General features: G+C 56.8%; 2 protein-coding genes across 2 annotated transcripts in view; both read left to right on the top strand.

Moving 5' to 3' along the window:
* LOC122229494 (atherin-like) overlaps positions 1-1,398 on the top strand; it is a 77,941-nt gene extending 76,543 nt beyond the window's left edge. Inside the window, exon 9 of the mRNA XM_042954687.1 lies at positions 1,313-1,398. The gene's annotated coding sequence lies outside the window, so the exon portion shown is untranslated. The remainder of the gene's footprint in view (positions 1-1,312) is intronic.
* LOC122229489 (IQ motif and SEC7 domain-containing protein 1-like) lies at positions 47-25,916 on the top strand. The gene is given in 14 exon segments (XM_042954672.1): positions 47-408; positions 1,313-1,474; positions 4,269-4,318; positions 4,321-4,390; positions 5,533-5,699; positions 10,642-10,781; positions 11,272-11,301; positions 12,827-12,952; positions 14,173-14,272; positions 16,781-16,942; positions 17,778-17,954; positions 23,353-23,402; positions 24,701-24,825; positions 24,827-25,916. Coding segments are annotated over 14 exon segments (2,133 nt in total). The 3' UTR covers positions 25,239-25,916.
* Positions 25,917-27,350: the final 1,434 nt, after the last annotated feature.

Genomic DNA, 27,350 nt, shown 5'->3' with positions numbered 1-27,350 from the left:
GGACGGGAGCAGTTCTAGGCTGGATACACCAGAGTCATGGGGAGGAATGGGGTATGTGGCAGGGGGTGGAGGTGGGGTCCCACCAGGGGTAGGGGAGCAATGCTACTCTGTCACCACTTCTGTGCTGGGCCCAGCTGGCCAGCAGCTGCTCCCTGCCAAAACTCCTGAAGGTGATGTTAGGGTGTGTGGTCATCCTGGGGTAAAAATAGCAAGGTCACCTTGCAGCAGGAAGTTTGCTTTCGCTGGCAGGTGGAAATACAGTACCTGCTGGACGCTGCTGTCAGCCAGGAGCTGCATGGTTTACGGGGACAGGTGGACACTGGCTCTCACCTTCCAGGCTCCTGGGGGACAGCAGTACACGGATCTCTACCTGCTGGAGCAAGGGAGGGGGCGGCTCCCAGTCAGAGGGTAGCCCTGCTGACCTCACCCCTGCACAGTGGCAGGTACACCACAGCGGTTCCACAGCTCCTCGGGCCCGTCTGAGGCTCGGGGGTTGTCAGAGGACACCTGCTTTCCTAGGGTCACACATGTGGCCCCGTCACACTACCCTGTGAGGTCAGCCAAGCCTGTCCTGGGCCTCCTGCCCAGCCCCTGAGGGGGCTCCCTCCACCACAGCCCACCAGGGCCCCATGGCTCCCAGTGCAGGTGGACACACTCAGCCCTGCAGGGCCAGCCCAGCCCTTCCCGGAAACTCCCTTTGCCCAGGAGGGGTCAATGCTGCACCTTTGCTTCCTCTCCCATAAGTTGGAGCTAGTCACGAGAACCTTCCATGGTGCTTACCGCACAGATCATTCCAGGCACCTGACTCTGTTCAAACTCAGGAAGTCCTTACAAGGCTGGTTGAGGCCCCTGGTGAGGTGACGGGGCTGTCAGGCTCCTAAACAGCCCAGGTTACAAGAGTACCAACCGGCAGGGGGAGTGTGAGAAGTAAGTTAATATGTGTAGGTGCTTGGACATTGGTGCTCAGAGTAAGTGCTCAGCGCCTATTAGAGACTGTTTACTCTCGGTGGGTGGAGGGCAGGCCAGCATATGCTGGGCAGGGGGTTCCAGTCTGCCTGGCTGTGAAGTACAGGGCAGTGCAGAGTGGTAGGGGGGTGGGGAGGGTCCCTGCTCCAGCACCCGTGCCCACACTCCTGCCAGTGGCCCAGTCCCAGCCCGCGCCCGGTGCACAGTCTGGGCACTCCCGGGTTCCCCCATATTGCAGGCTCCGGGCGGAACAGGATAGGGCACTTAGGGTACCCAGGGAGGAGAGAGGCAAGCCAGGAGGGGCCGGGACAGCCAGGGCTAAGCCTTTCTCTCGTCCCATCCCCAGGAAGCCTGAGAAAGGCGTCCAGTACCTCATCGAACGTGGCTTTGTGCCTGACACGCCAGTGGGGGTGGCCCACTTCCTGCTGCAGCAGAAGGGCCTCAGCAGGCAGATGATCGGCGAGTTCCTGGGCAACCGACAGAAACAGTTCAACCGAGACGTGCTGGAGTGAGTTCCACGGCTGGGGGGGCGGGGGCAGGGACCTGCGGCGCACGCAGCGTCAGATTCGCCTGCTTGCTGGAGCATACACCCAATCCTCCCCTTATCTCTTTATTGCTCTGAGACACAAACGGATGCCCCCCGCAGGTTCATACATCACACCCTGCCGCATACGTGCGTGCTTGCACCCTCGGGCACCATATGTCACACATGGACCCCACCGGCCCCCTGGCACACACCCTCAGCACCTCCATCCCTCACCAGCAGAGCCGAGCCACTGCAGGGCTGGGGGGTTGGAGGTCTGGGCTCCCTTCCCCAGCCTGGCTGCCAGCTGTCCCAACATACCCTCAAGGTGAGGGGTGGGGAGCCCAGAGAGACCCCCGGTGCCTCCCTCCCCTGCCTCTTTCCTGCCTCTCCTGGCTGGGAGATCTCAGGGTGAGAGTCCAACCATGGCTGACGGCCAGAGCCCTCCCAGCTACTTGGAACTCTGCAGAAAGCTGGGTTTCCAGCTCCCTGGAAACTGCCGACAGTTTGAAAAGCTCGGACCTCAAATCTCTCCATTCCTCCTTGAGACTGCCCTGAGTAGACAGGCACCCTGCGCTTGGACCCTTGGGTCTGTTGTAGTGCAGTTACTGTGCACAAGCCCTGTGTCTTCCCCTCACACGCAGGGGTCGGGGGATGCCGGGTCTCGCTAACTCCCTCTCTCAGAGGAGGAGCCAAAGCTGCAGAATAGCATGGCACAGAGTGGCTCAGGGCCTGGGGGAGCACCTGCAGCCCATTGAGGATTTTCCTGACCAGGCAGCTGCACAGAGATGTAGGCCAGGAGCAGAAATCAGAGCAGGGTAAAGAGCGGACTGTTAGTAACAAGGGCAGTGCCCTGCATCCGTCCAGCTCTGCCCCACGGGATGAAAGAACAAAGCAAGGGGGGGCGGGCTCAGGCCTGCTGGGGCAAGGCGCCTCTGCAATAAGGAAGAGCCTGGCCATGCGTGTTCCCGCCATCTCTACACTTCCCTGGGAGGAGGCGGGCATCTGCCTGGGGCCTCTTTTTTGGCTCAGGGAGGGGCTGGCCTCGGTGCTCCCCCCCATCCCCCCACACACACACGGACTCACGTACACACGTTTGTCCTCATTTGGGCACACGGACACCCGCTTGTACACACAGGTAGATGCGCAGGCACACAGGATGCAGTGAGCCAGGCCTTTGGTGGCAGCTGGCTGTGCCTGGCTCCGGGCATGCCCACCTGGGCTGCTTTCTCCCTGCTTGGCATTTGTGTTCCCCCATCAGGAAAAGCCTACTGCATTGTTAGTGTGGCTAGTGCCCCTCTCTCCCTTTAACCCAGCCACAGGAAGCAATCCAGGGGAAAGCAGATGAGGTCCTTAGAGAATTGGGCCTAAGGCTGTCTTGGGCCAGCCCCCCATCCCCTGCCCCCGTTCCTGCGTTCCCCCCCACACACCCCAAGCTGGCTGCCGGTGGTAGGAAATCCAGGCATTGTTCTTCCCCATCAGAAAATAGCAGCAGCCTGAGGAAGTAGCAATCCTAACCCCACCCCCCACCCCCCACACCAGGCGTCCAGCTCAGATGCTAGTCAGCAAAATTACTCCGTGTGGCCCCATCCCCCTCCCCCACCTGCTCTGCCCCAGCCTCCAAGGATGCTGCCCCCAGAGCTGTGAGCACTCAGAGAAGTTGGGGGCAGCACAGTTTATGCCCAAGCCCATGGCACCCAACAGAGGGAGGGCAGCCCTGGAAGCGAGGACTAGGCCCCCCATGGCCGAGGCCTCTGCAGCCACACCCGAGGTGGCCATGGCTTTGTTGCAAATGGATACACTGGACACCAGAGCCTGCTGAGTGGGTCCCTGGTGCAGACCCCACCTTCTCTGTTCAGGAAACGGAGCATGCTGTGCTGGGGGGCAGTGCTGGGATGAGTGGAATGAACCAAAACCCGGTTACCAGCGCCTTCTATCAGCTCCGCCTCCACTCGGCAGATTGGCAGATGAGGATGGCAGAGGTTCTCCAAGATGCCTCTCGAAAATCCCCGGCAAAACCCAGGCACCTCGCCCCAAACCCTCCACGTGGGAGGACCGGCTCAGGGCAGAGTCACTGCCCGGCGAGTTAGCACCCTGGGCCTCCGCTTCCTCCTGGAGAAGATGGGCGCGTGCTCCTGGCATCCCTCGCGGACAGCCCGAGCAGACCGGAGCAGTAACGTCTCGCTTTGTGCCCTGTGGACCACGCGCCCCGAGAGCCGATTGTTTGTGCCCCGGCGGCCTTTATCAGGAGCAGCCATAGGCTCTGTCTGGCTCCTCTGTAGAAAATCACACACGTACGAGGTGCCCGGGTGGCGTCTGACCCTTGATTTCATCTCGGGTCATGATCTTGCAGTTGTGTGAGTTCAAGCCCCACGTCGGGCTCTGCACTGGCAGCAGGGAGCCTGCTTGCAATTCTCTCTCTCCGTTGCTCTCTGCCCCTCCCCCACTCACACTGTCTCTGTCTCTCTCAAACAATTTTTAGAAAAAAGAAAAAATTACACACCTAGATATAAGCACTAATGTCTTCCCATAGTTTCAGTGGGGTCTGTAGACATCCCAGAAGCATGGGGGTCTTTGGGCTACATAATCTGAAGTGTTTGCTGATTGGAGGAAGCCGGGCGGAGGACCCTCCTGTGCAAGAGGCGGCCGGCCGTCCCGGCTCCAGGCAGCTCAGCACCTGCCCCTGCACTGACTCCCTTTGCGCTCCGCCCCCAGCAGGAAGGCCGGCAGAGGCCCTGCGGGCAGCAGGTGCTGACGTGGCCTTGGTGTCTCTTTCCAGCTGCGTGGTAGATGAGATGGATTTCTCCCCCATGGAGCTGGACGAAGCTCTCCGAAGTTCCAGGCACACATCCGGGCCCAAGGGGAGGCTCAGAAGGTGGAGTGGCTCATCGAGGCGTTCAGGTCGGGGGCGAGGCAAGGCGTGGGTGGGTGTGGGCAAGAGGAAGGTTACTGGTCATGGCCAGAGTGGAAGGACTGAACCCCTTTGGACGTGTGGGCACGCTTAGCCCATGCCTAGCATGACAGAGCCCACAGTCAAGAGCAGCTACGACCCTATAGTCATTCATCCCGGGACTGTGTGCACAGTGATTGGGTGGGATTCTCTATGCCCTTGCTGGGTATGGGACACACGAGTCAGCCACTGACCCAGCCTTCCAGGCTCAGTACCACTGGTGGGGCCAAGGTGGGGAATGAGGACACAATAGGAGGACAACTCTGGGGCCCTGAGCGGGGGGTTGTTCAGGCACTTCCTTCCAGGAGGGCTTCTTGGAGGTGGCAGCACTAATGGAAAAGGCAGGATTGAAGCCCACGTCATCTGAGCTGTGATAGCCACTGCCTTAGTCCTGGCACCCCATGGTTCCTCTTCTCTGATCTGCCCCCCTCACCCAGCTCCCCCTGAAGTCCCCAGTGGATGGGGGCCTCTTGGAGTTTGGGGCAGGGGCGCACATTTGAGGCAATGAGAACAATAAGCAGAATACATTAGTGAGGCTGTTGCTTCAGCTGCTGTAACCAAGATGCTCCAGCAGCCGTGGCTGAAACAAGATGGAAGTGCATCTCCCTCTGAGCTGGCATGAAGGAGGCCCAAGCCAGGCTCCCTTCATCTCAGGGTCCCAGGGAGCAGGGCCAACACCCACCACCACAGGGGAGAGGAGTGGGCTCTGCCTTTTAAGGTACAGCCTCGAAGATGCCCACATCCCATCTGCTCTTATCCCATTGGCCAGAACTTAATCACCTTCTGGGCTGCATCCAATCCCGAGGGAGACTGGGGCATGCAGTCCTCGTCCTAAGAAGGCATTGCCAGCCTAAATACAGGTAGGAGATGTAACCAGTGTGAGAAGGAGAGAGTGGAGAGAGCGGCACTCTGCCTGGCAGGTGTTATTTACCCCCGTTTACCAGATGCAGAAACTGAGGCTTGTAAGGCAGCACCCGGCCTCAGCCATTAGGCGCCAGGGCCCAAGTGAGGGTGGCTGCCATGCGTGAGGGCTAGACCCACTCCCTGCCCTGACTGAAGTGGTCCTGACCCTGCTCCCTCTCCCAGCCCCCAGCCAGCGGTACTGCATCTGCAACCCTGGGGTGGTTCGGCAGATCCGGAACCCAGACACCATTTTCATCCTGGCCTTTGCCATCATCCTGCTCAACACAGACATGTACAGCCCCAACATCAAACCTGAGTGGAAGATGAAGCTGGAGGACTTCGTCAAGAATCTGCGAGGTGAGCGGCCCCGGGACCCGGACTGTGGCATACAACCGTCCCACACTCTGCACACACACCCGGCTGGGCGTGGGGCCAGGACGTGAGTGCGCTGGGCTCAGGGCAGCGCAAGGGAGCTGGGCTCCAGCGCACCCAGCCATCGCACACAGGGGCCTTGGGCGAGTACCGGCTCCACAGACACGGCACAAGTCATCCTGAAGAGGGCAGACTCCTGTCACGCTCCGTGACACACACTGGGAGCATGGACGGAGTGACCCATACCCGGGTCTTGTGCTGTGATGGTTTTAGCTTGTTTCGCAAAGATGCACAGGGATTTGACAGGTGGGCAAGCTCAGCCCAGCTTGGGAGGGCCAGGCCAGACATGGTCCACAGAGGCCGATGGGGTGATGTGAGGGAGCACAGTCGGGAAAAGGGCAGGAGGGGGGAAGCCAGGCAGTGGAGGGGCCGGGCAGAGTGTCTGTGCCACCATCCCTGCTGTGCCCTCTCCTACACTCCGTGTTCCTTATGAAACTGACTTGACTTTTTTTTAATGTTTATTTTATTTTTGAGAGAGAGAGAGACAGAGTGGGAGCGGGGGAGGGACAGAGAGAGAGAGAGAGAGAGACACACACACACACACACACACAGAGAGAATCTAAAGCAGGCTCCAGGCTCCCGAGCTGTCAGCACAGAGCCGGACATGGGGCTCGAACCCACGAAACGTGAGATCATGACCTGAGCCGAAGTCGGACATGACTGACTGAGCCACCCAGGCATCCCCTGACTTGCCTTTTGTGTGTATTTTTTTTAATTTTTTAACGTTTTTTATTTATTTTTGAGACAGGGAGAGACAGAGCATGAACGGGGGAGGGTCAGAGAGAGAGGGAGACACAGAATCTGAAACAGGCTCCAGGCTCTGAGCTGTTAGCACAGAGCCCGACGCCGGGCTCGAACTCACGGACCGTGAGATCGTGACCTGAGCGGAAGTCGGACACTTAACCCACTGAGCCACCCAGGCACCCCTTGTGTGTATTTTTAAGAGGAAACTTATATAAGCACACTGTAAACAGGAAGACTGTATCATTTGCCACACGTGGGCAGCCATTGTAAAAATGAATTTGGTGGACGAAAACACCAGGCCGGGGCGAGTGGCCCATGTTAGACAGGTGCTAACAGTGGGCAGCAGGAAGGAAGGCCTTCCTGGTGTTGTTGCAGAGGAAAGGAATTGAAAAGGAGACGGCTGTCTCCCAAGTGGCACCATGTTAGCTGACAGCATGTCCTCGTTTACCTGGAGTCCCTGCAAGGAGGAGGAGGGACTATGTCCCTTTCCTTGGGAAACACCAAGCTGCAGCAGGCTGAGATCCCCTTAGGGTGCCATATTTTTTTTTAAAAAAGGAAAAAAGTTGGTCTGAATCAGGTCCAACTTTGTCAGCTTGTTGAGCTATTTTTTTTTTCCTATCCAGTTCTTTAAGTCTTCTGAACTGATGACAAAACTTTAAGTTTTTGATCTTTGTTGCGCCATTTAAATTTCCTATAAAACCACCGCTCTGTCGTCCCCTTTCCTGGGGCAGGAAGGCCCTCCCCTCCCACCCCCCCCACCCCCCCCCCCCCCCCCCCCTGCACCGGGGTTTGAACTGTCCTGGTGCGCCCCCTGGTGGTGGGTACCCTGCAACAGGCCAGCTAATGGGGTGCCCATCCAGAAGAGTGCCAAGCTGCCCGCTTTTCCCAGCTGGGCTCCAGGACCTGATCAGTCAGGGAAGCCAAGGGGCAGGGCTTGGTTCAGACCAACCAGACGGCCATCCCCTGCCCAGAGCACTCATGGTGTGTGGCCCTCTGCTAGATCTCAGGGGTGCTGTGGACCCCAGGGAATTCAGGTCTTAGCTACAGTTCCCAGGAAGCTAAGGAATCTGGGAATTTTCTTAATGGCAATTCAGCACCAGAGCGTGCGAGAGAAACCAGCAGATGCTTTGATGGGACAGGGGCTGTCTCTCCTCACAGGGCTGAGCCTGATTCTGGTCTTCACAGGGTCCCCCGTGCCCTTAGCATGTAGGCCTGTGCTCCCTCGCTGCCCAGAGAGCAGGCTGTGTGCTGCATGCTGTTGGTGACCCCATGCGCTACAGTTTAAAGGTCTTTGCGATTTGACTCTGGTTTTTTTTTTTTTTTCCTGCCTTTAGACCTCACCCACATAATTGGGACTCCCCTGTATGGGGAACAACAGGAGCAGCCTGAAATGATTAGCCCAGAGGAGAGAAGGCTCGGGGAGGGAAGGGTTGCTCAGTCAGATTGCCAGTCGGCCACCCTCACATCAGTGGCTTTGTCGTTTGTATCCGGCCTTGCACCCGACCATCCCAGCAGTCTGGGGGAGTTATCATCCCACTTCTCAGAAGATCGAGCTGTCGGCTGTCTCCCAAGCCTGAACCGTTCCCTCCAAATCCCATCTTTTCAAGCCAGGAACTCAGGAGTGTTCTGTTCAGTCTTCCTTGTGTTCAGAAGGGTAGCCAAGGCAGAGGGAAGGGATCTGCCCAAGGTCACGTCCACGGGGGCAGGACTCTGGTCTCCCACAGCCTGGCTGGTGCTCCGCACCAGGCAGACGTCCAGCTTGGTGTTTGTAGAGGAGACCTTCCCCCCTGCACACACTGGGCGCATTTTCTCTGGAATTCCTCACTCTGGTTCCCCCGGGGAGACCCTCAGCAGGAGTGCCTTTGGGGGGTTGGAGGGTAAGCGGGGGAGGAATCGCTCACCAGCATGGCAGCCAGATGAGCAATGATTTTCTTTTATTGATGTTTGTTTTTAAGTTTTCTAGATTGATTTCTTTTTAATGGCTATTATCCTCACATAGTTTCAAAAAAAAAAAAAAAAACACACAGAGTAAGACAAGCTAGCAATCACATTCTTTGGTATTTACCCAAAGGAATTGAAAACCCCGTACATCCACACAAAATCCTGCACAGGATGTTTATAGCAGTTTTATTCATAGTTGCCAAAACTTGGCAGCAGTCGAGAGATGTCGTTCGGTGGGGGAACGGATACATAAACGGTAGTCCATGCAGACAATGGAATATTATTCAGCACTAAAAAGAAAAGAAGCCATGAGAAAACAGGGAGGAACCTTAAAAATGCATACCACCAAGTGAAGAAAGCCAGTCTTAAATGGTTGCATACCATAGGAGGCCAGCCATATGACCTTCTGGAAAAGGCAAAACTATGGAGACATAAGAGATCAGTTGTCACCAGGGGTTGGAGGGAGGAGGGGCGGAGGAGGTAGAGCACGGGGGAGTTTTCGGGCAGTGACACTATTCCACCTGACTCCGTGGTGGTGGAGACGTGTCGGTAAACGTTTATTATCGAACACACAACACCAAGAGTGAATCCCAATGTAAATTATGGATTTTGGGTGATAATAGTGTGTCAGTGTGGGTTCACTGGTTCTAATAAATATATGACTCTGGTGTGGGAAGTTGGTAGTGGGTGGGGGCCGGTGTTACGGGGAAATCTCTGGGCTTTCCCCTGAATTTTGCTGTGAACTTAATTGCTCTAAAACACAGTTCTAAAAAATAGTCTGGTTTTAAAAAATGTGTGGGGTGCCTGGGTGGCTCAGTCAGTTGAGCGTCCAACTCTTGATTTCAGCTCAGGTCATCATCCCAGGGTCATGGGATTGAGCCCTGTGTTGGGCTCTGCTTAGGATTCTCTCCCTCTCTCTCTGTCCCCCCCTCTTCCCTCTGCCACTCTCCCCACTCTCACACTCTGTCTGTAAAATTAAAAAAAAAAGTATGAACGGTCAGTAGCAGAGCCCCTCCCACCCCTACCTGTGTGCCCAAGGCCACACCCTCCCCCTTACAGTTCCGTGTAGGTTCCCTGTGGTCATCCTCATTTTCCTGGCAGCTGTGTGGTATTCCATTGCACCTGTGCAGGGATGGCTTAACCAGTCCCCTATTAATGGGTAAATGGGTGAATCCCAGTCTTCTGCTCTTTGGAAACCATGCTGCCATGAGTGCCCTGGTCTGTGCATCATGGCCCATGGGATAAATTTCCCCCGGATGCAACCAGTGGCCCAGAGGGGCTTTGAGTGTATATTTGTGACCCTCCCACCAGCAGTGGCTGGGAGGCCCCTTCCCACAACCTCGCCAACTGCGCAGTTTACCAAACCTCTGGACCTCTGCCAGTCTGTGGTCTGAGGACTGGCGTGGGGTTGCGTTTCCCTCTTGAGTGGGGCCGAGTTTTCCTCACAGCAGCTTTTCAGGGTATAGTGGAAAGGGCGCATGCCTGTCATCAGAACAACCTGGCTTCAAGGCCAGACCCCAGCTTCTGCGCACGTGACGTGGGACAACAGCTGGTGGCGCTGCTCAGGTGCACGGAGTTCTCACTTTCTGGGAACGCACCGCCGCTGCTCTGTCTTCTTCACGAGACCTCCGTGAAGTCACCCGTGCGCTTGATGGCCCACTTCACAGAGGACCCCCAGCGCAGAAACTCGGTCCCACGGCTCGTGAGGGGCAAAGCAAGAACTTAGGCCCATGCCTGTGGGAGCCTGAAGCCACAAACACCAGCTTCACAGCCACCCCCAACCCCGGGCCCTTCCCTGAGCCTCGCTTTCCCAGCTGCGGAATGGAGACGGTCACACCCACCCAGCGGGGCCGTGGTCAGGATTAGCAAGCTGATGTTTATATAAAGCCCTTGGAGCATGGCTGGAAGCTGGCACAGCCCTCTGCGTGCTGATCTGGGTGGCTATGCTGGCCTTGTCCTGGTGGAAGGATCCTAGGGCATTTCATAATTGACTGAAGGTGTTCAGTGGCTGTGGGTCTGGAAGGTCTTCGGTTCTGCTGAGGATTGATGAAAGGGATTGATATTCTGATTGGGTTTAGAAACTTGGTAAATCAGGGGTGAGCCTGGGGCCCTGAAGCTGAGCGGTGCCAAAGCCACCCAGACCCTGGCCCGCCCTGAGGCCTGGCTACTGTCTCCTGCCCAGGTGTGGACGATGGTGAGGACATTCCCCGGGAGATGCTAATTGGGATCTAGGAGCGCATTCGCAAGCGGGAACTGAAAACCAACGAGGACCACGTGTCCCAGGTGCAGAAGGTGGAAAAGCTCATCGTGGGGAAAAAGCCGGTATGTGGTGGCCCTGCATCCCTGGCTCCCTCACTCCCACCCACCCCTCCCTGATGCGACCCCAGGCCTGCCCCACTGGCATTAGCTTTGGACAGGGGCCCTGATGCCATTTGGAACCTGGCTTCTTCGGGGCATAGTTGGGGGGGGGGGGTGGTTCCTTTAGCTTTAGGGTGGCTCCTGCCTGATATTGGGGAATAATAACCATTGGCCCTGGGTTATATTTAAAGAGAGCCTGAGGCTCTTAAGAAACCAGCCCAAGTTGCGCAGTGGTCCCTTGGTGGCCTGGGAATGCCCTTATCGGCCTTTCCAAGTTCTGGCAGCGAGGAGGTCTCCTGAGCTGTGTGTGGCATGTCTGGACAAAGGCTATGGGAACGTGCCTCTGGAGGGGTGCTTACCTACTCGGATGTCATCCCATTAGCTCTCTCAGGTCCCAGGTGCATGCTTTGGATCATTAATATCTTTTCTTGTTTGTTTAATGTTTCCCACATAGATTGGATCCCTGCATCACAGGCTTGGCTGTGTGAGTATCCCTCTGCTTTTACATCCTGGCTGATATCCCGCCCCGGGTTGGGGTTGGGGTGGGGGCAGGGAGGTCCACCATGTTCTGTGTTCACCTCCCTGCATCCCCTGGTTCCCAGATCCACAATTCTGGCTACTTGAGTTCCTTTCCAGAGTGATAAGAAATTTGATTTTCATAATTCTCCCAGCCTCGAACCTCTGCAGGCCCAGGCTGCAGCCACCTGGGGAGGGTTGTGTACCGTCAGGCCAGGGCAGATGGTGTCCCTCCCTCTCACCAGGCCCGTTTAAGCGCAGAGGCCAAGGCTTGCCTCCCACCCGAGGCACTGTGCCCAAAACAGATGAGGCTGATGGGCCATTGCAGGCCTGCTCACCCAACCCGCCCTCTGCCGCCCACACTCCACTGTCACCACCTTGAGCAGGTCTGCCTGCCTGCTCACCCCAGGAGCAGCAAGGCTAGCCTTGCAGTCACGTGGCACTTTCCTTATGTGTCCGTCTTTACCCTTCACCAGGCAGCCTGCATTGCAAGAGTCAGTGTCACAAACCGGTCTGCTCCCCCCTCTTCCCACCTTGGCCTAGAGACAAACCACTAGACGCTGCCGTGGCCAGCCCTCACCCACCTCTCCGGCCCCGCCTCCCACCACCCTCTCCCCTTCACGCTTTTATTCCAAACGATGCCCCTCCCTGAGCACACCAGCCTGGGCCAAGCCCTTCCTCCCATCTTCCTGATGCGCTGAGCTCGGGCCTCCCACCACCAGGGCACCCATTGCAGAGTGAACCCTCCCTGCCAACACATCCCTTTACTAACCTGCTGTCTCCTGCGTGAGCCTGGGTGCTCTCAGAGCCACCACTGGGCCTCCCCAGTGACTTGTCACTGCAGCCCTTAGACACCATACAGGTTGTACCTGGCCTTGAGAGTGGCTCGGGCTTCGGCAGAGTGGGGGCTCACGTGAACCCATGGCAGGCGTGCTCCGCGTGGAGGCCCAGGCCAGGCCCCACGTGGTGGTGTGGCTGCCGGCCCAGGAGTTGGGGCAGGGAACCATCAGAAGCGTTGGGGTTCTTTAGGAGGGGCCTGGAATCCTCTCTGGGCTCTGCACCTTCCCAGTTGTGTGGCTGAGGCAAGTTGCTCAACCTCTCTGTGCCTCAGTGTCCTCATCTCAAGTAGACACTCTGGAGAAATCTTTGCGGGACTAACAGGCTTATGTGTGTGATGGGCACTTTGTGGGGACTGAGAAATCACGAATTCCTCACTGTGGGGGCTCCCGTGTACACGTGATGCTCTAAGACATCTGGGACCTGCCTGAAGGAAAGGAAAGGAGGTGTCGCGAGAGGCAGGGACACTTTCCATGGCCCTTCAGGAGAGCTCCTGAGGAAGAGCAGGGAAAGTTGCAAGGAGTCCAGGCACGTCTGCTGTGTGCGGTTGGTGGGAAAAGGCGTTTTCGAAGGCCAGGCCCACAGGCTGGGTTCCCAGCGCACAGGGACTGCACCGGAGGGGCTGGGGGCTGACGCAGCGCTTCCTCCCCATACAGGTGCTCTCTCTGCCCCACCGGCGGCTGGTCTGCTACTGCCGGCTCTTCGAGGTTCCAGACCCAAACAAGCCCCAGAAGCTCGGGCTGCACCAGCGAGAAATCTTCCTGTTTAATGACCTCCTGGTGGTATGTGGTTCCCCAGAGCGTGTCATGGCTGGGACCCGTGGCTTGGGGCAGCCTTGAACTGCAGCTCCGGTCTCCCATCTGGCCTTGTGTGCCTGCGCTTGGGGAAAGGCACCCACGTGCGTGGGGTGGAGGTGAAGGGGATGGAGTCAGCCCCACGGTCTTGGGTTACAAGAGGCAGAATCTAACTCACAGGGCAGCCGACGAAAACGGGACTTCGTCAGCTTATTTAAAGCCCGGAGGGGGGTGTGGGGCTTCAGCCCCAACTATTTCTAGAAGCTTACACAGCGTCAGCGGGACTCCTTTATTAGGCTCTCTGTCTCTCAGCTGCGTGGGCTCCCTTCTCAGGAGCTCTGTCCACAAAGGGAAAGTCAGTCTTGGCAGTTGCAGGCTTAATCCTGCCCCCTCCCTGCATCCCCGGCCACCAGGGGGATTTTCTTGGGAAGAGTCTGGGCAGAGGTCTCACTGGTTCCCGTGCCCATGACTGAGCCGCTCACAGGGGCCAGGCAGGTGCAGTGCTGTCTCATTGGCTAAACCCGGGTCACTGCTCACCCCCAGGAGTGCCGGGTGGCAGAGAGGGGGTTCCCCAAAGGGAAACTGTGGAGCTCTTGCCAAAAAAAAGGTGGCTTGGATGCTGGCCACCGGGGATAAAGATGCCCCTGGAGACAACGGGGGGAAACTGTCCCTTGGGTCTTTGTCTCTCCTGCATGCCCTGGGCTTTCTTGCTAGAGGCCCTTGTCCCTGTCCTTGCTAGAGGCCCTACCTGCCTGAGGACCCGCCACTTCTCTCTGACTGCTGAGGTTGGAATCTGGACCTGTGGGTTTCAAGTCTTTGTCAAGAGTCCCTGACCTCAAGCAAGTGACTTCAAATTCCTGAGCCTCCGTTTCCTCCTCCAAAATCTCTCAGGCAGTCACAGAGCTCAGGTGGGGTCCTGGGTGTCCAAGCCCAGCCTGGCGCCTTCGGGGTCATGTGCAGTGTGGCGCCTGCCACCTCTCTGCTGAGGGTTGCCAGCCAGGACGACATCTGGGATTCACGGGAGCGGAAGCCAGCATCCATGTCAGGATGTGCCTAGACACACAGGCCTGCCCTGCCCCAGAGGCCTCCCGACCTCTGCACTGCCAAGAGGGTTTTGACGTTAGTCTCGGTCAGAATCCCGAGTGCCCAGAGTTGCCCCTGAGCGGTGCAGGCGATACGACTCAGCCTCTGTCTCTGGCTGCCCCCAGGCGACCAAGATCTTCCAGAAAAAGAAGAATTCGGTGATGTACAGCTTCCGACAGTCCTTCTCCCTGTACAGCATGCAGGTTCTGCTCTTCGAGAACCAGTGTAAGTCCGTGCTGGGGGCCTGCCACGGCCCGGCCGCGAGTGTGCTTGCTGGAGCACTCGTCCACACGTGGCCTTGTGCCACGTGGTGGAAACGGTGTCACAACTCCCACCTTGTAGTCATGAAGTGCTGTGCCCCCAAGGATCTCCCCCTGGGGATCTCCCCCAGCTCTCCCACGTGTGTTCCGTATTCCTGCTTCACCAGCAGAGAGAAGGTTGCAGGCCAGGGGTCTGACGAGCCACAGTACCTGGGGAGAATTTGATAACATTGTACATGGTGGTGATCGCCTTTGCTTTTGCTCCTACGTCTTCTTACCGTGTGGTTAAGGTTTTTTTTAATTCAGGGCGGAGTGGATTTATGCCAATAAAATGTTGCCCAGAAGACACCAAGTAAATGGCACAGGTGATGTGCAAACACAGGCAAACAAACAGGTGCAGGCAAGGCCTGAGGGGCTGTAGGACAGGAGCCCGGTCCTGAGCGGAGAGCCCGGGTGCAAATGCATCAGGACCTAGCGGTCCCCGGGCCGCATTCCCTTTGTCTGTAAAGTGGGGTGATAGCACCTACCTCAGGGACTTAGGTGAGTCCATACACGAAGTGCTTAGAGCAGGATTTATTCTTAGGTGTTATTGGAGTCTTCTCTGGGTATGAGTGGGCCATGGGGCCTGAGGACTTGGGGGAGGAGCTGACACCCCCACTGACTTTTTTCTGTTGACCTGGTCTTTCTCTGATACCCAAGCCCTTCCCTTTACCTTTCTCCCTCTTTGTCCCATCCCTGTTGGAGGTCCCTGAGCTGTAGGCTGAGCCAGGCCTCCTGAGATGGGCAGTGAGGGGGAGGTCCTGTTGCCCTGCCCATTTTGTGCTGGCCCCAGGGGAGGACCGTTCCAGTCGAGCGTCATATCTCCAGCAGCAGGGAAGCCCTCATCCTCTCAGACAGGTTGCCAAGCTACCGTCTGATCCGCTTTCAATCTGCAGGTTGAAAAAGAACCAGGGACCTGTGCCTGGGCCATCCCTGCCTTGCCTTGGTTTCTACCAGGGTGGAAGGTGGCCTCAGGGAGCATGGTGCCACCCCACATCGTCCTGACCAGAAGGCCCTCTCTCCGAAGGGGTGGCGGTGGTTGCGATGCTCCCAGCATTGGGCCCGACCAGACTGAATCTGCAGGCAGAGGCTGTGCCCTCCTCGTTTTTACATTCCCAGGGCTCAGCCCTCAGCCCTGAACCCAAGGTCCTGGCATAAGCCCAAGAGTCGACACTGACATTTCTATGGGACATGCCTTCGTAGCAGGGATCTCAAAGTGGTAGCTGTGGGTCAGTCGCAGCCCAGTTATGTGTTTGGTTTACACATTTTAAAAAATTTGTTGACCTGATACTTAATATCTAAAGTTACTAAAATCGGGGGCACCTGGGTGGCTCAGTCTGTTAAGCGTCCAACTTCATCTCTGGTCATAATCTCACAGTTCGTGAGTTTGAGCCCTGCATCAGGCTCTGTGGTGATGGCTCAGAGCCTGGAACCTGCTTTGGATTCTGTCTCCCTCTCTCTCTCTTTGCCCCCTCCCCCCTCACACTCTGCCTCTCTCTCTCTCTCTCTCTCTCTCTCTCAAAAATAAACATTAAAAAAAATTTAATTAAAAAATAAAATAACAAAAATTTTAGATATTTTTGAGTTTTCTTGAAAACCGAGAAGGTTTTTGCTAGGCCCACATTCCCACGTCATGTGGCTGTCATGGGCTGCATGCCCCTCCCCCCCCCCCCACTCACTCTGTTGCTCAGTCTCATGTGGTTTACTTCCTACATTTATGGGAACACACTAGGCATTTGAGTTCCCAGCCTTGACTTAGGTCTGAGCAAAAGTGGGATTGGTGTTTGGACCAAGAACCTCCAAACATCCAGTAGCTGATGCTTGATTCCCGCTGAGGAGAGAGGCACTACCAGGGGACCAAAGCCACAGAGACTCTGTGAGCTTGGAGGTGGCACCAGGCAGGTCACAGGCCAGAAAGACCAAGCACTCAGCATAGAGTGCATTGGGTATGGGGCACCCATGAAGCACCCAAGGGAACTGAGGGTCTGGAGGCCATTTGTGAGAGAACAGAGCTCAGTGTGCACTCAGAATTGCCCAGGGAGACCAGATAAGACTCCCCCCCAGCACAGGACACTGACTGTGACTCCCGGACTCCACCCCTGGCCATTCTCGAGCTTCAGGCAATGACCAAGGACCTTGACTTGAAGGGTCTAGGCTCCACGACCTTCAGGTTGAGGAAGGATGGGGGCCCTGACCTCTGTTCAGATTGGCCAAATCTGCCCCAGACTTCTGCATAGAACAACACAGACCCAAGTCAGGAGATGGGGATTTCCTGGCAGTCTCTCTGGTCTGCCCTGTGGATGCCTTTCCTCCCTGGTTAGACGTGTCTGCTGAGAGCCTGGACCCTTAGACTTAGCATTTTCTTGACCAGCAGAAAGAGTGCAGAGAGCACCCAGGGATCCATGGGTTCTTCTCCTCCCCTTCTCCTTTGTAGACTACCCCAATGGCATCCGGCTCACATCTGCTGTCCCCGGAGCAGACATCAAAGTGTTAATAAACTTTAACGCTCCCAATCCTCAAGACCAGAAGAAGTTCACCGACGACCTGTGGGAGTCCATCGTGGAAGTGCAGGAGATGGAGAAGCACAGGATAGAGTGTAAGTCCCAGGCCCCATGGAGAGGAAGAGCCAGCAGCCCCGGCATCTCATGGGACTTGCTGGACGCGGCCGTTGGCTCCCATCTGGTGCCAGGGACTCTGGGGGCCCACAAAAGTGAGGTGCCCTGGTCTCACCTGGCCTTCCCACAGCCCTGTGACAGGGAAGCCCCCATACCCGGGCCAGAGGAGGTGGCGTGGGGAGGGCAGCAGAGGCCTCCGCGTGAGAGTGAGGGCTTCCGCGGCCCAGGCCCATCCTGCCTGTGGGACCACATGGCATGCCCTGAGAGAGCCTGGTTCCCCCGTCGCCCCACGAGACAAGATTTCCCGGAGATCCGGAGCTGATCTCGTTGCACCTTGGTGTGCTTATTCTTCTTTCGTCTTCCATGTCAGGGAAGTCACCACCAAGCCCATCCTGTGGGTTTCATCGGACCTGATTATCATCTTTTCTCTCCTGGCTCCAAGCCTCACTCCCTGGAGACACACAACTACCCCCACCTTTGGGCCCCACCCACGGCAAGGTCGGGTTACCCCTTGCTCATCCGCAGACCCAGGCCAGCCAGTCTCCTTGCCAGCCCTCAAGCCTGCAAAGTGTCGGTCTTTCCTGCAGACCCCAAGGCCCGTGCCTCTCCAGCCTCCCTTTCAGAGTTTCCTCCTGGCTCCCTTTTGTCAAAGGCAGCGTTCACACCTTCTCTTTCTTTCCCAAGACAGCCGTGGGCCCTGACTTTTCCTCAGGCCAAACAGATGGCAGCTGGGCGCGATGCCAAGCCTACACAGAGGGCCCAGGGCCTCCCCCTCAAGGCTTTGTTTTCTCATTGGTCCCTCGCCCCCTGTTTCAGTGGAGCTCTAGAAGCAGAAAGGCATCGTGCGGCCCAGCATGTCCCAGTGCTCCAGCCTCAAAAAGGAGTCCGGCAACAGGACGCTGAGCCGAGCCTGCCTGGATGACAGCTACGCCAGTGGAGAGGGCCTCAAGCGCAGCGCCCTCAGCAGCTCCTTGCGGGACCTCTCTGAAGCGGGTAAGAGCGGGCCAGGACCCCCTTCCTAGCCCAGCACACGCAGGACTCAGACCGGGCAACTGGGGCACGCGTTGCATGCCGGGAAAGGACCGCAGTGGCGGCTGGTGGCGGCAGGGCTCGGACGGAGTGCCGTTGGGTTTCCCGTGACTGTCCCCAGACCTTAGTAGCATCTGACCACACAGAGAGGGTGTCCCAAAAAGGCCAGAGGAAACAGGATCCGGCTGTCAAGGCAGAACAGCCAGGAGGTTACCCCTATTCTCCCTTTCTTCTTCTAGGGGTTTTATTTATTCTTTTATTTATTTTCCGGAAACTGCTCTCACACAGAGTGAGCCAGGCCCCACTGATGGATGTGTCCCTTGTCCTCTGTGCTGCCGCGTCCCTGTGTTTTATGCTGATGAATGAAATGGAGTGAAGCCCTCGAAACTGTGTTTGGAGAACCCCCTCTCCCACTGTCCCTGGTCTCATTTCCCTCACGGAGGTCTCCCTTCTTGGGAAACCCGGGCCCCCATCCGGCCCAGAGGCAGTGGCCACAGCTGCCCCCTGGATGCCGGGGCGGTGGGGGGAGGGGGGGGAGCCCTGGCACAACCGTGGTTTTTGTTACTGTTTCTTTGTTTCTGTGTGTGTTTATTTGCTGCCAGCCTCTTAACCCCTAAGCAAGCAGCACCCCTAGAGCCTCCCAGATTTCCCAGGGGAGGAGGTGTGTCTAGAGCATCAGGGAGCTTTTGGGGGCAGCTCTCCCGGCCGGGTCCCCTGGGCCAGCCGCCCGTGAGTGTTGTTTAGCCTGCTTTGCCTGCAGTGCCATCAGAGAAGCTGTGGAGGGACAGCCCCTGAAGCCCCCCAGTCACGTCTCAACAAGCAGCTTCTTCTGGGAGGAGGCTCCTGCTACAATGGAGCAGAGGTTACAGGACGTTGTCCCACAGAGGGCACACGGCTCCGGGTGTCCTGGCTCTAGGAGCCTGATTGCAGGCCCTGGGTTGTCGGAAAAGACCCTCTCGGGCCAACATGAGCCGCCTCCTCTCCAGGGGCCCGACAGCCCCCTCCTCTTCTCGGGGCCTCACCCGCCCCACCCTGCCTCGGACATTACCTCCTGGCCAGCCCTGGGCCCCGCTACTAAAAGAGCCTGCTCATGACTCCATCCCACACCTGCCCCACCGGCCGCACTGCCTCCCTCCAGCTTACTCATTTCCCAGAAATTTTTTTTCTTTTTTTTCTTTTTTTGAGTTGGAATTTTTTTGTCCTTATTTTGTCCTGTCATTTTTTTTTTTCATAGTAAAAATCAGAAATCCATTGCCAGCATGAGGGTTTACCCAGGGTTTCTCAACCCCAGCACCATTGACGTTTTGTGCCAGATAATTCCGTGCTGTTGGAGGGTGCTGTCCTGTGCACTGCAGGATGTTTACCAGCATCCTGGGCCTCTACTTACGAGATGCCAAGAGTATCCCCCCCCCAGTCATAACAGACAATAATGTCTCCAGAAACGTCCAGGGGTCCTCTGGGGGGCAAAAATCACCCCTAGTTGGCAAAGTGCCACGGTTGAGAACCACTGGTTTTCCCTATGGCTTGTTAAACCCAGCTAAATGTAATTAGACAGCTCTGGGCCTCTGCAGGCTGGTAGCCGGGACCTCTGTTTGGGTTTGTGCAGTGGCGTTAGGCCTGGCCTCTCTGTTCCCTGATGCAGCACCTGGAGGGCGGATGGGTCCCGTCCAGTCCCTCAGGTAACAGTGGCTCTGTTGAAACCGAGGCTCCCAGCGTAGCCAGCCACACCTAGGACTCCAGCTCCTGGGGGTCAGATAGAGCTGCACACCCAGGCCTGTGTGAGGGAGAGAGCGCTGAGGTTCAGCTGCTTTCCTTCTATCGTCGCCATTGCCGTTGTCGTTTGGACATTCTGAACTAAGAAAAACTCTAGGGATTGAGTCTTCCCAGGAGACCATGTGAAGAATCCCCCGGGAAGGCAGCCCCCTGTCCCCAGGAAGCCTGGAGGGTGTGTTTGAGTCCTGGCAGCTGCCAAGGCCCCAGACTGGGAACCCTCCACGTGCAGTCTCCAGAGGTAGACCGGCCAATGCCGGCAGCCATCCAGGAAGATGCTGGGCTCAGCACCCAAAGACGTGCCCCGGACTGGGTCGGAGTGAAGCTCTCCGGAGGCAACGTCACTCTCCCCACCATGGCCCTCACTAAGAGGGCTGCTGGAGAAGAGGCAAGGCCTCAGGGATACTATCTCCCTTCGGGAAAGCTAGCGCTCAGTTGTTGGCACGTCACTGCTCTGGGGGCATCTGCCCTGGACCTGCAATCACACGTCATTCCGGGTGACGACACACCTCAGACGTGGATCCCCCAACCCCCCACCACCAATTCTCTCCACACGGTCTTCCTTCGTCTGGGATCCATGCTCATTTCAGTGGCACCAGAGCCCTGTCGGCCTGCCATCAAGGGCCTGCGTGGACCGGGGACACAGGTGTGACTGCAGCCTTAACCCCTGGCCCAGATCAGTCAAGTCATGATGGACACTATACCCAAGCCCCCAGAGTCCTCCTGCCCCTCCCAGCCAAGGTGCCCAACATCAGTCTCCAGAGAGAGGATGTCTCCCAGAGGCCATGGGACCTGCCTGCACCTGTCATTGCTCTGGGGCCTAGCCAGAGACCTGCCACGTTCTGCCCCAGGGAACCCGGGAAGCCCTCTCAGGGGAGATTTGGTGGCTCCTGGTGGCCAGTGTCCAAAGCAGCACCTGCTCAGCCTCCAGCATTATTAAGGACCACAGGGTAGGACCCTGGGTTGAGAGCCCTTGCTGCATTCTGTGCTGATACCAAGAAGCAGGAGAAGGCTGTGAAGAGCCATGCTGGGAACTCCTTCCAGACGTGGTTACTGATCCTGGCCACGGTTGGCCTGGCAGGGCCTGATCAGGTTCTGGGAGAGGCACTGGGCGGGGCAGGACTCACCTGTGGCTGTTGCAGGACCCCCCCCCCCCCCAAGAGAGAGGGAGCGTAGCAGGAGATAGAGTGCAGGTGAGGGATAGTGTGGGTGCATGGGCGAGAGCCACTTTCCCAGCATGCTTCACCGCCATTAGCACATGATGTGCACCTGTGTGCACACACCCGGACACAGGTCTATAGCGAGCAGGTGTCTGTGGGGTGTGCCCATGACTAGGGGCTCTGGGACTGGACTGCAGACAGCAGTGAGGTAGGGATACCTCACATCTCATGCTTATTTGGGAAGTTGAAAAGATGGATTCTGAGAAACTTAGCATCACTCAAAGACATCCAAGTTAAAGCTGTCCTAAGTCTTGGCCCACTTGGGGGCAGGAGGAGGAGGGTTTTGTTGTACTTCAGGTCAGATACCACACAGAGCCCCCAAACCTAGCTCCAGGCCTGGCCTAAGTCCCCTTGAGAGAAGCACATCAGTCGGAAGACATTGCTGGGCACTGGTGGGGTGGGCTGGCCTTACTGTGTCCCTGGTTTTCAGTTAGGGGAGCCCTCTAGGCTTCGAGGGGCCAGAGAGCTGATTTTAAAACCGCAGAGACAGCAGAGATCTGACTTCAGCATTTCTGCATGGTGCCACAAGATCCCGAGTATCTGATGCTCACATCTACCCTACTCAGAGGAAGGCGCGTACCCATTTCACAGATGCAGAAACTGTGCTAAAGAATCAAAGGAGTGCCAGGTGGGGTTACCTCTTCAGCCAAAGAACCTCGTTCTGCTCTATGTCCCTGGACCACTGTGTTGGGACAAAAAGCAGGAAAGGAAAATGGCCAGCCTCTCTTCTCATATGAGCTGAAAGATGAGGATATGTGACGACCCTCATCTTTCTTCCAGCTGGGAATAAGGGCCAGGTCCTACGTGGTTCTCCCTGGTCCTCAGCAACTGGTGGAAAACACTCTTGCCCTAATCTTCTGTGTGGCCCTGTCCTGAGCGAGCTCTGAAGCCCTCTCACACATGCCAGAGTCAAGCAAAGTTCCCAGCTGGGACTCAGGTTTGGGTGTTGGCAGGCCAAGCAAAGGTTCCGAATGTCCCCCGAGTCCACTGTTGTATGCCCAAGATCAAGGCTCCGTCCCAGTACACTCAGACGCCACGGTGAGGCCTGAAGGACCCACAGACCCCCTCTCTACCCCGCACAGGGCCAGCTTCTTGGCCACAGAGAGGCACGTGGCAGCCTTTCCATCTTTCAGGCTCCTGGGCTCACTCAGCCTGCATTCTGCTCAGAAGGCAGCATGGCCAAGCTTCCCAGCCCCAGAGATGGACAGGCAGACCTGGGTGTGAGTCCCGCTCGCTCACTGTGGAATTGGACAGTCGGTCCATGAGCCTCAGCCTCCACCTCCTCCTCCTCCTTGGCACAAAGACACACCTGTACTGCATTGCTGTGGGGCTTGACCAAGAACAAATGTCTTCGGCTCGTGGCCAGGGCTGCACAGGTGGAAGCCTCCAGAACATCAAGTGGGCAGCCCCTTCTCTGTCCCCTCTTCCTATCTGCTTTCCTGAGGGCTGGACAGAGATGGACCCCGAAGCTTGGGCACCCACCATTCTTGCCAGCCTCAGTGTCCTGCAGGAATCCATGGAGAGGGCCTCCAAAAGGACCCTGGAGGCCAGGCTGAGCCTTAGGCCTCCAGAACCAAGAAGACACAGCCTTCCTGTAACACAGCCAACATATATTGAGCGCCTACTATATGCCATGTGCCGGGGTGTAGTAGAAAGCCATCGGCAGGCAGCGCTCACAGCTGAGGGAGCACTTGTGGCATCCGGAAGGGCGGTACCCGCAGAAGGGAAGCAGGACTCTGGGCTCTCCCAGCAGACCCTGACCCTGCCTCCTGCCCCTGGCCAGGGCACTGCACAAACCAAACAGTTGGCTCCAGAGGCACCAGCACATTTGAGCTCCCCAGAAGGAAAAGACAGGACACCAAGTTTAGTTTCCTCCTAACCATCAACCCCACCCTGCCTGCAAGGGGGGAGAGGTAGATGTATGTGTGAATATGCATATACATATGTATATGAAATCCAAGCAGTCAGGGCCGCACAGGACCACATCTTGTTTGTTTTGAGCCATTGGAGAAGCTGCCCCTGTCCCATCCCCTGTTGGCAGGTGGCTGGAGCACAGGGCATCTGGCCCCCGCTGTGCACACGCCCCAGCCCACTTGGAGGCATCCCCCCCAACCCCCCACCCCCCCACCAACAGACTGCCAGTCCAGGAGAAGGGGTATCAAGTTGGGGCTGGTTGAAAACGAATTTTTTTCTTTGAAGTCCCCCTCCTTTTTTTGTCTTTTGAAACTCATTACTGCCCTCCCACGGGCTTCCCTACGGAGCCAGTCCTCTGACCCTCCCCCCGGCCTGCGGCAGTGGTGACGCAGGGCCAGGCAGGCGGCGGCCAGGCCTCGTGTCCCTGTCTAACCTCTGGTATTGCATGTTCTGGGCAGGGAAGCGAGGGCATCGCAGCAGTGCGGGATCGCTAGAGAGCAATGTGGAAGTAAGTAGGAAGCGCCTACGTCCAGCTGGCTGTCGTGTGTTGCCTCCCTGATCCTTGGTTTATATCTGTTGTCTTTTTTTTTTTTCGTTCTTTTTTTCCGTTTTGCTCTTCCTTCCCCCTACTGCACAGAGGCGCAGACACGCCCCGTCCCCCATGCCTGCCTCAGCCCCAGTGCATGCCAGCTTCCCCCCTCCTAGAATCGCCCGTGCCGCTCACCGCTTGTTTGGGCTGGACCCATGGGAGGTGGGGGTGGTTCTGGATTCCGTGTTTTAGTTCCCGCTTAACCCCATCCCCTGTGGCCCCCCAAGCATGGTTAACATCCAGGCTTCCTGGCACTCCCCCACCCCCACCCCGGGGCCCCTGCCTGCCGACACTGCCTCTGGGCAGGAAGCACCGCCCGCCAGGCATCTGTGCACCCTCCACCCACACTGTCGGGGGCGGGAGGATGGGTTTCGCCCATCTCTTGACTTCCATGCTCCGCCATCCCCATCGCTTCCTTCCTGGAGTTCCGATTGCTGTGTGTCTGCAGTCAGGACATCATGGAATTGCTTAGCTAGCTCGTGGGAGGAAAGCCATGAGAGGAAGTAAAAATTCCGTGTGGATTTCATGAGATTTCATTCATCTGCCAACCATTTCTATATTACTGTTCACATGGTAACCTCAGCTTGCAGACCTTTTTGTTTCCTTCTTTTTCCTTGTTTGGTTTGCAGTAGGTAGCTGCAGTGAAATGCCTAGGTAGCCCCCCCACCCCTCCAACAAGGACAAGTTTCCCTGAGCCCCGCCTGGTCCCTACCACCAGCTTCCCAGAAAGCTCGGGGCCCACACAGGCAGAGCAGATGGCACAGTTTCAGCAGGAACGGGGTTCTTCTTCATGCACATCAGCCCAGCCTACTCCACGCAGCACATGGCGCTCACAGGCACCCCCGGACCGGTCATTCTGATCCGAAAGCTCAGGCCGCCTTCCGTATCAGGACAAGAGCAGAAGTCACACTTGTGCTGCTGCTGCTGCTGCTGCTGCTCCTGCTGCTGCTGCTTTGACCAGACAGGAGCGTCCCTCATCCCCTACCCCATCCCCACTCCTCTCAGTGGAAGGCCACCCTGGGTCCCTGTGGCCCCCAGAAGCATGAGCGGAGGTGGCACTGACCCAGCCTCACCCAGCCCCACCCTCTGCAGCCAGAGAGTTAACTAAGGCTTAGCAGTCAGTGGGTGAACTTTTTACATCAAAAAAAAAAAAAAATCATTCTGACATAAGTGCTGTAAGGTCTTTTAATTTTGATTTCTATGAATTTCCTTTTTAGGGGTCCATCATTAGCAGTCCTCACATGCACCGGAGAGCTACATCAACACGAGAGTGTCCATCTCGCCCACACCAGACTATGCCTAACTCATCCTCCCTCCTGGGCTCCTTATTGGGAGTAAGAGAGAGAAGCCCCCTGCCAGGCCCACCTGCCCTCAGCCCCTCCCCAGCCACCCCCCCACCCACCGGGCCTGCCCCACGTGCAGCACTCTGGGGACAGCCACCACCAGGGGCCTGCTGAGGGCCCGCCCCAGGCCCAGGAGCACGGGCACCACACCCAGTACTGCCACGTGCAGCAGAACCCGCCCCCCTACCACCACCACCACCACTACCACCCCCCCCAGCACATCCAGCATGCACACCAGTACCACCACGGCCCCCACGGGGGGCACCCACCCTATGGGGCCCACGTGCACAGCCACCCACCGCTGCCCTCGGCCCACACCGGCCACCCGGGCCACACGGGCCACGGCCACTCAGTGCACCACCATGGGCAGCCCCCCACCCCACCGCCCAGCGGCATCAGCACAATTGTGTAGACAGCCTGGGCGGGGTCTGCACACCACACAGAGCCATGCCTGGGGGCGGCTGGCCTCAGACCAGACCCAGGGCACCTCTGTTTCCACCTCTCCCCTCTGCTCCCCACGGCCTGGATGCAGCCCTCTGAGCCCACGGGGCTTGTGTTGCAGGGAACAAAGTTCACGATCTCACTTAGCGTTGGTGTCCTGGGTTCCATCCACTTGGACCCAAGGGGTGGGCCTCGGCCACCATCAGCCTTGAAAACGGCGCCACCGGTCACGTAGATGTTGAGCTGTCCCCCACCCCAAAGCAGCCCTCACCTCTGCTCCCCAACTGTACACGCATATGAAAACCCAGCCTAGGAAAAGAAGAAACGAGACACAAAAACCAGAGACAGAACAAAACAAAAACAAAAACAAACCAAACTTGCTGCATTTATTGCTCTTTTATTGACAATGGGCAAAAAATTAAGTAGACCTGATATGGTTGATGAAAATACGTAAGTAAACTCTCTCTCTCTCTCTCTCTCTCTCTCTCTCTCTATATATATATATATATATATATATATATACTGTATAGGTAGTATTTGTGTGTGAAAGGAAATGTCTCGGTCCACAAAATTAGCAATATAGACTTTCCAAGGAGCTCCACTTACCCGCTAGGAAGACAGTATCTTACATGAATGTGAGAGAGAAAACCAAAAACGTAAACGCTAGGAACAAATTCAGATATTTCCATAGTTTCATAAAAAAAGAGGAGAAGTCCCTCCAGGGACTGGCTAAAATCTTTACACAATCATTACTAACTGTGCCAAGTAACATAGCATCTAACTGTTTAGAAAGTCCAATATTGCTTTGTATAAATCCTTATTTTATTAACAGAAAACTATCATAAGTAATCAGTATTATAAACTGCTCTGATATTTCAGGTAAGCAAATAGATACAAATGCAGGAAACTCTACAGTAGCAACTCAGGACAACTGGTTAGGAACTGGTTGTCTGAGGATATTGGTTCCACAGATTCTTAGACACTTTAATGGCTGCGATAACTGTGAATTTCCACAATCCATATTTCTTTTATATGCATATGATTTAATGCACACTCATTCAGAGTCCTCTCAGGGGGGCACCCATCCACGGCAGAAGTGTTCATCTCCAACATGAGGGCGGCCAGCTCCCATACTCGCCTCTCCAACACCATAACTAACTCATCCTGTCTCTAACTGCCACAGGCACCACCCCCACCCCCACCCCCCACCCCACCCCAGTGAGTTTCCGCCGGGAACCGCTCCAAACCAGAAGGCTGATTCTAGCATGTAGCAACCCAGGGCGGTGTGTGTGTTTCCCATTTTGTTTTCTGACCGGTAGCCGCGATCATCGTGATTCCATGTGGCCATGTGCTAGCACAACCCCTGTGTCCTCCCTGTGGCCCCTCTGACCCCCACCTCCCGGCCGACGAGTGCCGGCCCTCGCCAGAGAAGCCCCCGCTGCCTTCTCATGGTCCAGTTAGCTGCCAGGGCATCACATGACTCTCAGCTGTGCTCTTGTCGCTCCTGTGTTGTGGTGACACCATCGGCTCCCCCGGGGCCGGGCGCCGCACGCATCCGGTTCTGTGACTGAGTCACCCACGGGCCATACTTTGTAGTTTCAGCCTTTCGAGCCACTGCAGCTGCCAGTGCTGTGCTCCTAAGCCGTGGGACCGGAGGACTGCCCTGCGGCCCCTGCCCTGGCGGAGAGCCCTTTCAGAAAGGGAGAAGCTAGTGCTGGACTCCATGGGCCACAGGCTCCGCACGCCATGGACGGCATGGTGCGCCGTGGCCAGAAGGCAGGACGACCGAGGGGAGCCCACCTGGCGGGCCGGCCGGGGGGGGGGGGGGCCTGCCTGTTTCCCTCCACACCCGCCCCTTTGTCATATCACCGAGGCCGCCATACCAGCAAATCTGCAAACCGAGCACTTTGTTAATCTCCACAGAGAGCAAATACAGCAATCTAGAGTTTAGCCTTTTTTTTTTTTTTTTTTTTGGAAGAAGTGTGACTTTAACCTGCCCACCTTTATCTTCCCATCGTGTTGTGTTTCTCTCCCGGGCACCTGCTCGGAAGGAGGAACGTGTACAAAGCACGGGTACATCTCA

This window comes from Panthera leo, chromosome A1, assembly GCF_018350215.1.
Source record: "Panthera leo isolate Ple1 chromosome A1, P.leo_Ple1_pat1.1, whole genome shotgun sequence".
NCBI classification, from domain to species: Eukaryota; Metazoa; Chordata; class Mammalia; order Carnivora; family Felidae; genus Panthera; species Panthera leo.
The sequence above is the reverse complement of the archived record's forward strand: the minus strand, read 5'-3'. Positions and strand labels throughout refer to the sequence as shown.